At 38.2% G+C, this 11,446-nt stretch overlaps 1 protein-coding gene across 1 annotated transcript in view; it reads right to left on the reverse strand.

The window, feature by feature from the left end:
- LOC112221949 (glutaminase kidney isoform, mitochondrial-like) overlaps positions 1-11,061 on the reverse strand; it is a 30,628-nt gene extending 19,567 nt beyond the window's left edge. The window contains exons 1-3 of the mRNA XM_042329931.1: positions 10,655-11,061; positions 10,373-10,472; positions 2,660-2,781 (exon numbers count right to left, since the gene is read on the reverse strand). Of these exons, the coding sequence (XP_042185865.1) occupies positions 2,660-2,781; positions 10,373-10,472; positions 10,655-10,866 (434 nt within the window). The 5' untranslated portion in view covers positions 10,867-11,061. The remainder of the gene's footprint in view (positions 1-2,659; positions 2,782-10,372; positions 10,473-10,654) is intronic.
- Between the last annotated feature and the right edge of the window lie 385 nt (positions 11,062-11,446).

Genomic DNA, 11,446 nt, shown 5'->3' on the forward strand with positions numbered 1-11,446 from the left:
AGAGGGCTAGAGAGGGGTGGAGAGGGGTAGAGGGGTGGAGAGGGGTAGAGAGGGGTGGAGGGGTGGAGAGGGGTAGAGAGGGGTGGAGAGGGGTGGAGAGGGTGAGAGGGTGGAGAGGGGTGGAGAGGGGTGGACTGGGGTAGAGAGGGGTGGAGAGGGTAGAGAGGGGTAGAGGGTAGAGAGGGGTGGAGAGGCGTAGAGGGGTGGAGAGGGGTAGAGAGGGGTGGAGAGGGGTGAGAGGGGTGGAGGGGTGGAGAGGGGTGGAGAGGGGTGGAGAGGGGTAGAGAGGGGTAGAGAGGGGTGGAGAGGCGTAGAGGGGTGGAGAGGGGTGGAGAGGGGTGGAGAGGGGTGGAGAGGGGTAGAGAGGGGTGGAGGGGTGGAGAGGGGTAGAGAGGGGTAGAGAGGGTGGAGAGGGGTAGAGAGGGGTAGAGGGTGGAGAGGGGTAGAGTTGGGTGGAGAGGGGTAGAGAGGGGTAGAGAGGGCTAGAGAGGGGTAGAGAGGGCTAGAGAGGGGTAGAGAGGGCTAGGGGTAGAGAGTACTGATGGGGGGGAAGGTGTATAAAGCTATATATCACAGTATTATTTTATACAATATTATATCGATACTTTGACATTAAGTATCGGAAAATTAAAAAACATCTTAAAAACCATCCTATAGTTTGTTCACCATCTTCTTTTTAAATAGCCAATGTGTTTTCAGCACTTTTATTTCCATGACTGATCAGAACAAATGTTCTCATCCTCTCTCGTTTCCCTGCAGCAGAAAAGACCTTACAATTTACATACCTTTACAAAACATAACATGGACATTACAGACTTACACGCATACATACATTACTACATATACATACAGTGCATTCATACATACATTACTACATATACATACAGTGCATTCAGAAAGTATTCAGACCTCTTCACTTTTCCCACATCTTGGTGCCTCTTGTCAAACTCCAAGCGGGCTGTTATGTGCCTTTTACTGAGGAGTGGCTTCTGTCTGGCCACTCTACCATAAAGGCCTGATTGGTGGAGTGCTACAGAGATGGTTGTCCTTCTGGAAGGTTCTCCCATCTCCACAGAGGAACTCTGGAGCTCTGTCAGAGTGACCATCGGGTTCTGGGTCACCTCCCTGAACTAAGGCACTTCTCCCCCGATTGCTCAGTTTGGCCGGGCGGCCAGCTCTAGGAAGAGTCTTGGTGGTTCCAAACATCTTCCATTTAAGAATGATGGATTGGACCTTCAATGCTGCAGAAATATTGGGGTACCCTTCCATAGATCTGTGCCTCGACACAATCCTGTCTCAGAGCTCTACGGACAATTCCTTCGTTCTCATGGCTTAGTTTTTGTTGTGACATGCACTGTCAACTGTTGGACCTTATATAGACAGGTGTGTGCCTTTCCAAATCATGTCCAATCAATTGAATTTAACACAGGTGGACTCCAATCAAGTTGTAGATACATCTCAAGGATGATCAATGGAAACAGGATGCATCTGAGCTCAATTTCGAGTCTCATAGCAAAGGGTCTGAATATTTATGTAAATAAGGTATTTCTGTTTTTTATTTTTAATAAATTTGCAATAAATTCTAAAAACCTGTTTTCACTTTGTCATTATGGGGTATTATGATTGAAGAGGGCATGTTTTTATGTAATACATTTTAGAATAAGGCTGTAACGTAACAAGATGTGGAAAAAGTCAAGGGCTCTGAATACTTTACGAACGCACCAAGACCAGTGAGCAATATGTTTGGAACATCAAATCGAAATAAAATTACAGTATCTAATCGTTATTATTATTATTTTTTGTATTTTCTAATTTTGTTTGCTAATTTCCTTACATTTTAACTCTGCTTTGTTGGGAAAGGGCTTGTAAAAGTAAGCATTTCACAGTAAAGTCTACACCTGTTGTACTTGGCAAGAGTGACAAATACATTTTGATTTCGAATCACAAGAATTTAAGGGATACTTCAGGATTTTGGCAAAGAGGACCTTTATCTACTTCCTCAGTCAGATTAACTCATGGATATCATGTTTATGTCTCTGTGTCAAGTGTGAAGGAAGTTAGATGTAGTTTCGCGAGCCAATGCTAACCAGTGTTAGCACAATGACTGGAAGTCTATGGGTATTTGCTAGCATAGCAGATACCATAGACTTCCCGCCATTATGCTAACTCTAGTTAGTAATTGCACTAGTGCTAATTAGCAACTTCCTTCAACCTCACGCAGAGACAGAAAAATGGTATCCATGAGATCATCAGACTCTGGCGAAGCAGATAAAGAGCCTCATTATTTAACTAACAAAGGTTAAATAAAATAAAATAAATATTTTTAAAAGCCTAAATCCCAAATTATCCCTTTAAGTATCATGATAATATCTTATCGTGAGTTCCCTAGCAATTCCCAGCCTTCGTAGAAAGGGTTAGAGAGTGGTTTTGAGATGTGGAGAGAGGAAGAGAGGGAGTGGCTCTAGAAGCAGGTCCCAAATCGCTCCCTAGCCCCTCCCCTCCCCTTTGACCCAAAACCTTTTGATTTTGCAGACCTGTAGATGTAAGCAATACGGAAGCTTCAACAATGCTACGCAATATACCTTGGGGTTAAGGGGTAGGGGTGTGGAGAGATTTGGGAGCGGATAGATCCAACTAGCCGACAAGATAGACGACTCACTTGTGGAAGAGTTCCCGGTCCATCATGACGTCATGAAAGGATTCCGTTACGGAGCGTTGCAGCTTGTCCATACAGTCCTTCAGTCGGGGGTCTGACGCATTAAGACCAGTTTTCTTCAGGGCCTGATCAAATCAAAATCAAACTTTATTTAAAGCGCATTTAAAATCGCAAGACACTTTTACAGTAAAATCAAATTGAATGATAAATAACATAGATAGGGTTCGATTAGGGAGAAAGGCATTATGGGATATTATGGCATCGGCAAAACAAAAAAAATGTACTTGAAAGAAAACAGCCACGCCAAGTTATTAATACTGTTATGAGAGACACTTGGATGTGAACTAATGTCACAGGAACTAACTTTAACTCATCTTGTAACCCACTGACAGAGATGAGCCTCTCTGTAGTAACTATATAGACTATGTAGTAACTACAGTGGGGCAAAAAAGTATTTAGTCAGCCACCAATTGTGCAAGTTCTCCCACTTAAAAAGATGAGAGAGGACTGTAATTTTCATCATAGATACACTTCAACTATGACAGACAAAATTAGAAAAAAAATCACATTGTAGGATTTTTAATGAATTTATTTGCAAATTATGGTGGAAAATAAGTATTTGGTCAATAACAAAAGTTTATCTCAATACTTTGTTATATACCCTTTGTTGGCGATGACAGAGGTCAAACGTTTTCTGTAAGTCTTCACAAGGTTTTCACACACTGTTGCTGGTATTTTGGCCCATTCCTCCATGCATATCTCCTCTACAGCAGTGATGTTTTGGGCTGTTGCTGGGCAACACAGACTTTCAACTCCCTCCAAAGATTTTCTATGGGTTTGAGATCTGGAGGCTGGCTAGGCCACTCCAGGACCTTGAAATGCTCTTACGAAGCCACTCCTTCGTTGCCCGGGCGGTGTGTTTGGGATCATTGTCATGCTGAAAGACCCAGCCATGTTTCATCTTCAATGCCCTTGCTGATGGAAGGAGGTTTTCACTCAAAATCTCACGATACATGGCCCCATTCATTCTTTCCTTTACATGGATCAGTCGTCCTGGTCCCTTTGCAGAAAAACAGCCCCAAAGCATGATGTTTCCACCCCCATGCTTCACAGTAGGTATGGTGTTCTTTGGATGCAACTCAGCATTCTTTGTCCTCCAAACACGACGAGTTGAGGTTTTACCAAAAAGTTATATTTTGGTTTCATCTGACCATATGACATTCTCCCAATCTTCTTCTGGATCATCCAAATGCTCTCTAGCAAACTTCAGACGGGCCTGGACATGAACTGGCTTAAGCAGGGGGACACGCCTGGCACTGCAGGATTTGAGTCCCTGGCGGCGTAGTGTGTTACTGATGATAGGCTTTGTTACTTTGGTCCCAGCTCTCTGCAGGTCATTCACTAGGTCCCCCCGTGTGGTTCTGGGATTTTTGCTAACCGTTCTTGTGATCATTTTGACCCCATGGGTGAGATCTTGCATGGAGCCCCAGATCGAGGGAGATTATCAGTGGTCTTGTCTGTCTTCCATTTCCTAATAATTGCTCCCACAGTTGATTTCTTCAAACCAAGCTGCTTACCTATTGCAGATTCAGTCTTCCCAGCCTGGTGCAGGTCTACAATTTTGTTTCTGGTGTCCTTTGACAGCTCTTTGGTCTTGGCCATAGTGGAGTTTGGAGTGTGACTGTTTGAGGTTGTGGACAGGTGTCTTTCATACTGATAACAAGTTCAAACAGGTGCCATTAATACAGGTAACGAGTGGAGGACAGAGGAGCCTCTTAAAGAAGAAGTTACAGGTCTGTGAGAGCCAGAAATCTTGCTTGTTTGTAGGTGACCAAATACTTATTTTCCACCATAATTTGCAAATAAATTCATTAAAAATCCAAAAATGTGATTTTCTGGATTTTTTTTCTCATTTTGTCTGTCATAGTTGAAGTGTACCTATGATGAAAATTACAGGCCTCTCATCTTTTTAAGTGGGAGAACTTGCAAAATTGGTGGCTGACTAAATACTTTTTTGCCCCACTGTATATAGGGTAATAGAGTCTCTGTAGTAACTATGTGGTCTCTGTAGTAACTATGCAGGGTAATATAGTCTCTGTAGTAACTATCTAGACTCTGTAGTAACTATGTAGTCTCTGTAGTAACTTTCTAGTCTCTGTAGTAACTATGTAGTCTCTGTAGTAACTATATAGTCTCTGTAGTAACTATGCAGGGTAATCTAGTCTCTGTAGTAACTATCTAGTCTCTGTAGTAACTATGTAGTCTCTGTAGTAACTATATAGTCTCTGTAGTAACTATGCAGGGTAATCTAGTCTCTGTAGTAACTATATAGTCTCTCTAGTAACTAGATAGTCTCTGTAGTAACTATCTAGTCTCTGTAGTAACTATATAGTCTCTGTAGTAACTATATAGTCTCTGTAGTAACTATCTAGTCTCTGTAGTAACTATCTAGTCTCTGTAGTAACTATGTAGTCTCTGTAGTAACTATGTAGTCTCTGTAGTAACTATATTGTCTCTGTAGTAACTATATAGTCTCTGTAGTAACTATCTAGTCTCTGTAGTAACTATCTAGTCTCTGTAGTAACAATCTAATCTCTGTAGTAACTATGTAGTCTCTGTAGTAACTATGTAGTCTCTGTAGTAACTATGTAGTCTCTGTAGTAACTATATAGTCTCTGTAGTAACTATATAGTCTCTGTAATAACTATAAAGGGTAATCTTCTCTCTGTAGTAACTATCTAGTCTCTGTGGTAACTATGCAGGATAATCTAGTCTCTGTAGTAACTATATAGTCTCTGTAGTAACTATATCGTCTCTGTAGTAACTATATAGTCTCTGTGGTAACTATATAGTCTCTGTAGTAACTATGTAGTCTCTGTAGTAACTATCTAGTCTCTGTAGTAACTATCTAGTCTCTGTAGTAACTATATAGTCTCTGTAGTAACTATATAGTCTCTGTAGTAACTATATAGTCTCTGTAGTAACTATGTAGTATCTGTGGTAACTATCTAGTCTCTGTAGTAACTATATAGTCTCTGTAGTAACTATATAGTCTCTGTAGTAACTATACAGGGTAATCTAGTCTCTGTAGTAACTAGATAGTCTCTGTAGTAACTATACAGGGTAATCTAGTCTCTGTAGTAACTCTATAGTCTCTGTAGTAACTATATCGTCTCTGTAGTAACTATCTAGTCTCTGTAGTAACTATCTAGTCTCTGTAGTAACTATGTAGTCTCTGTAGTAACTATGTAGTCTCTGTAGTAACTATATAGTCTCTGTAGTAACTATATTGTCTCTATAGTAACTATATAGTCTCTGTAGTAACTATCTAGTCTCTGTAGTAACTATCTAGTCTCTGTAGTAACAATCTAATCTCTGTAGTAACTATGTAGTCTCTGTAGTAACTATGTAGTCTCTGTAGTAACTATGTAGTCTCTGTAGTAACTATGTAGTCTCTGTAGTAACTATATATTCTCTGTAGTAACTATATAGTCTCTGTAATAACTATAAAGGGTAATCTTCTCTCTGTAGTAACTATCTAGTCTCTGTGGTAACTATGCAGGATAATCTAGTCTCTGTAGTAACTATCTAGTCTCTGTAGTAACTATCTAGTCTCTGTAGTAACTATATAGTCTCTGTAGTAACTATATAGTCTCTGTAGTAACTATATAGTCTCTGTAGTAACTATGTAGTATCTGTGGTAACTATCTAGTCTCTGTAGTAACTATATAGTCTCTGTAGTAACTATATAGTCTCTGTAGTAACTATACAGGGTAATCTAGTCTCTGTAGTAACTAGATAGTCTCTGTAGTAACTATACAGGGTAATCTAGTCTCTGTAGTAACTCTATAGTCTCTGTAGTAACTATATCGTCTCTGTAGTAACTATCTAGTCTCTGTAGTAACTATCTAGTCTCTGTAGTAACTATGTAGTCTCTGTAGTAACTATGTAGTCTCTGTAGTAACTATATAGTCTCTGTAGTAACTATATTGTCTCTGTAGTAACTATATAGTCTCTGTAGTAACTATCTAGTCTCTGTAGTAACTATCTAGTCTCTGTAGTAACAATCTAATCTCTGTAGTAACTATGTAGTCTCTGTAGTAACTATGTAGTCTCTGTAGTAACTATGTAGTCTCTGTAGTAACTATGTAGTCTCTGTAGTAACTATATAGTCTCTGTAGTAACTATATAGTCTCTGTAATAACTATAAAGGGTAATCTTCTCTCTGTAGTAACTATCTAGTCTCTGTGGTAACTATGCAGGATAATCTAGTCTCTGTAGTAACTATATAGTCTCTGTAGTAACTATATCGTCTCTGTAGTAACTATCTAGTCTCTGTAGTAACTATATAGTCTCTGTAGTAACTATATAGTCTCTGTAGTAACTATCTAGTCTCTGTATTAACTATATAGTCTCTGTGGTAACTATATAGTCTCTGTAGTAACTATGTAGTCTCTGTAGTAACTATCTAGTCTCTGTAGTAACTATCTAGTCTCTGTAGTAACTCTATAGTCTCTGTAGTAACTATATCGTCTCTGTAGTAACTATCTAGTCTCTGTAGTAACTATATAGTCTCTGTAGTAACTATATAGTCTCTGTAGTAACTATGTAGTATCTGTGGTAACTATCTAGTCTCTGTAGTAACTATATAGTCTCTGTAGTAACTATACAGGGTAATCTAGTCTCTGTAGTAACTAGATAGTCTCTGTAGTAACTATACAGGGTAATCTAGTCTCTGTAGTAACTCTATAGTCTCTGTAGTAACTATATCGTCTCTGTAGTAACTATCTAGTCTCTGTAGTAACTATCTAGTCTCTGTAGTAACTATATAGTCTCTGTAGTAACTATATAGTCTCCGTAGTAACTATCTAGTCTCCGTAGTAACTATCTAGTCTCCGTAGTAACTATCTAGTCTCTGTAGTAACTATATAGTCTCTGTAGTAACTATGTAGTCTCTGTAGTAACTATCTAGTCTCTGTAGTAACTATGTAGTCTCTGTAGTAACTATATAGTCTCTGTAGTAACTATCTAGTCTCTGTAGTAACTATCTAGTCTCTGTAGTAACTATCTAGTCTCTGTAGTAACTATATAGTCTCTGTAGTAACTATGTAGTCTCTGTGGTAACTATCTAGTCTCTGTAGTAACTATATAGTCTCTGTAGTAACTATACAGGGTAATCTAGTCTCTGTAGTAACTATATAGTCTCTGTAGTAACTATACAGGGTAATCTAGTCTCTGTAGTAACTATATAGTCTCTGTAGTAACTATCTAGTCTCTTTAGTAACTATGTAGTCTCTGTGGTAACTATCTAGTCTCTGTAGTAACTATATAGTCTCTGTAGTAACTATATAGTCTCTGTAGTAACTATACAGGGTAATCTAGTCTCTGTAGTAACTATATAGTCTCTGTAGTAACTATACAGGGTAATCTAGTCTCTGTAGTAACTATATAGTCTCTGTCGTAACTATCTAGTCTCTGAAGTAACTATGCAGGGTAATCTAGTCTCTGTAGTAACTATATAATCTCTAGTAACTATATAGTCTCTGTAGTAACGATCTAGTCTCTGTTGTAACTATGTAGTCTCTGTAGTAACTATATAGTCTCTGTAGTAACTATATAGTCTCTGTAGTAACGATCTAGTCTCTGTTGTAACTATGTAGTCTCTGTAGTAACTATATAGTCTCTGTAGTAACTATGTAGTATCTGTAGTAACTATCTAGTCTCTGTAGTAACTATCTAGTCTCTGTAGTAACTATGTAGGGTAATATAGTCTCTGTAGTAACTATACAGGGTAATCTAGTCTCTGTAGTAACTATATAATCTCTGTAGTAACTATACAGGGTAATCTAGTCTCTGTAGTAACTATGCAGGGTAATCTAGTCTCTGTAGTAAATATACAAGGTAAACTAGTCTCTGTAGTAACTATATAGAGTAATCTCTGTAGTAACTATCCAGGGTAATCTAGTCTCTGTATCAACTATCTAGAGTAATCTCTGTAGTTACTATCTAGTCTCTGTAGTAACTATATTGGGTAATCTAGTCTCTGTAGTAACTATGCAGGGTAATCTAGTCTATGTAGTAAATAAACAGGGTAATCTAGTCTCTGTAGTAACTATGCAGGGTAATCTAGTCTATGTAGTAAATATACAGGGTAATCTAGTCTCTGTAGTAACTATGCAGGGTAATCTAGTCTCTGTAGTAACTATGCAGGGTAATCTAGTCTCTGTAGTAACTATATAGGGTAATCTACTCTCTGTAGTAACTATATAGGGTAATATAGTCTCTGTAGTAACAATACAGGGTAATCTAGTCTCTGTAGTAACTATATAGGGTAATCTAGTCTCTGTAGTAACTATATAGGGTAATCTCTGTAGTACCTATATAGGGTAATCTCTGTAGTAACTATATAGGGTAATATAGTCTCTGTAGTAACTATATAGGGTAATATAGTCTCTGTAGTAACTATGCAGGGTAATATAGTCTCTGTAGTAACCATATAGGGTAATATAGTCTCTGTAGTAACTATATAGGGTAATCTCTGTAGTACCTATATAGGGTAATCTCTGTAGTAACTATATAGGGTAATATAGTCTCTGTAGTAACTATATAGGGTAATATAGTCTCTGTAGTAACTATGCAAAGTAATCTAGTCTCTGTAGTAACTATATAGGGTAATATAGTCTCTGTAGTAACTATGCAGAGTAATCTCTGTAGTAACTATATAGGGTAATATAGTCTCTGTAGTAACTATATAGGGTAATATAGTCTCTGTAGTAACTATATAGGGTAATATAGTCTCTGTAGTAACTATATAGGGTAATATAGTCTCTGTAGTAACTATATAGGGTAATCTCTGTAGTAACCATATAGGGTAATATAGTCTCTGTAGTAACTATGCAGAGTAATCTAGTCTCTGTAGTAACTATATAGGGTAATCTCTGTAGTAACCATATAGGGTAATATAGTCTCTGTAGTAACTATGCAGAGTAATCTCTGTAGTAACTATATAGGGTAATATAGTCTCTGTAGTAACTATATAGGGTAATATAGTCTCTGTAGTAACTATGCAGAGTAATCTAGTCTCTGTAGTAACTATATAGGGTAATATAGTCTCTGTAGTAACTATGCAGAGTAATCTCTGTAGTAACTATATAGGGTAATATAGTCTCTGTAGTAACTATATAGGGTAATATAGTCTCTGTAGTAACTATATAGGGTAATATAGTCTCTGTAGTAACTATATAGGGTAATATAGTCTCTGTAGTAACTATATAGGGTAATCTCTGTAGTAACTATACAGGGTAATCTTTTGACTGATGTGATCTTCACCAGACACATTCCTTCCAGTCCTCCATCGGGCCTGGAGGTATGGAGAGTATGTCATTACAATAACATTATTAAATACTGTTCCACGATACACCTCTGTGTGTATTCACCCTGCTGTTTCACACTATTTCTTGCAATAGTTTAATGTATCCTTTGTTTGAGTGACTAATAGTATTTAGAAAATGCAATAACATACAGATAATTAATTTTAAAAAGTGAAATGACAAACTAATTGTGCTGTCTTGAAATGTATTTGTGCTAAACTGAGAGAGAGTTTGTTGTCAAGGAGGGTTGTGTGAGAAAGGATATATATATTAGGCTACAGAGTAATCTATTTAGTTTATAATTGAATCTCCATTCTTGTACAGGTTAACTGATGTGTGCACTCACAGAGATAAAGTGTGAGACGGGGACTTGTTCCTGACCATCTGTGATGGTGTAGAAAAGCATATCTTCAACTCCTGAGAACAGACCCTTTACATCACTGCTCCTACAGCAACATAAGAGGACAATTTACACAACACAGACACATGCTAAAAGTATTCAAATCATATTTATAGACTAATGGATGATTGATGAAAAAAAGGAGAAAAGCGTTGTTTTAAGAGATATAATTGCATGACACACACACACACGTCATTGAATTGGACCAATATAGAAACACAAACTCACAGTTTGGGAAGCACGTGGTCCATATCTGAGGTTGTTCCAATGCGGTGCTGATCTGTTGAACTTGTGTTGAAACAGTGAATTTTAACGGCACGATGACAACCCGGTAATAAACAGTTATAACAACACTTTTTGATCACTTTTTTAGTGGCGTCTGTCACAAAGGTTTGCACAGCTGCTGCGTTGGTCACCCGTAATATTTTCCAACAATGCATGGTTTACAACTTTATACACAAATAAGAGCAGACTAGGAGAATAACTGCCTTCGGGAAACCTTCTCGTTATTTTCGTTACTTTCCACTATTTCTCCGCAGTCTGATAGTTCCGCTTTGGCCAAATCCACAACAGTTATACAGATCAAATCCTGTTGTCACGTTCTAAACTTGTCTCAGTGAGAGCACAAGCAGCGAGCTCTGGCGACGACGTCTGAGTATTGTCAGGTCCGGCATTGGTCAGCACAGTGACCAATGAGAAATTACAACCAAGCACATTCTAGGAGATGATTAACACAAGGTCTGGCGCCAAAGATACAACGTATTCAAATACCCACGGGTTGGCTGCAACCTGTAGACTATGTTTTACAATACTTCGAGCAACTCAAGTGAGGTAAGTAGGGAGAAGTCATGACATAGGCTGGCGAGGAGTATACAGAGACGTGTTCTGTGCCATTATTAAATGATGAATATAACAAAACAATCTTTCAAAATCATGAATTGGTCTAATTTTATTATTTGTGTTCATATAATGGACATCAGTTCTTTCAATAAGAACAGCCTTATTGAATATGAGGGTTAT

Source organism: Oncorhynchus tshawytscha, linkage group LG02 (genome assembly GCF_018296145.1).
Source record: "Oncorhynchus tshawytscha isolate Ot180627B linkage group LG02, Otsh_v2.0, whole genome shotgun sequence".
Classification (NCBI taxonomy): Eukaryota; Metazoa; Chordata; class Actinopteri; order Salmoniformes; family Salmonidae; genus Oncorhynchus; species Oncorhynchus tshawytscha.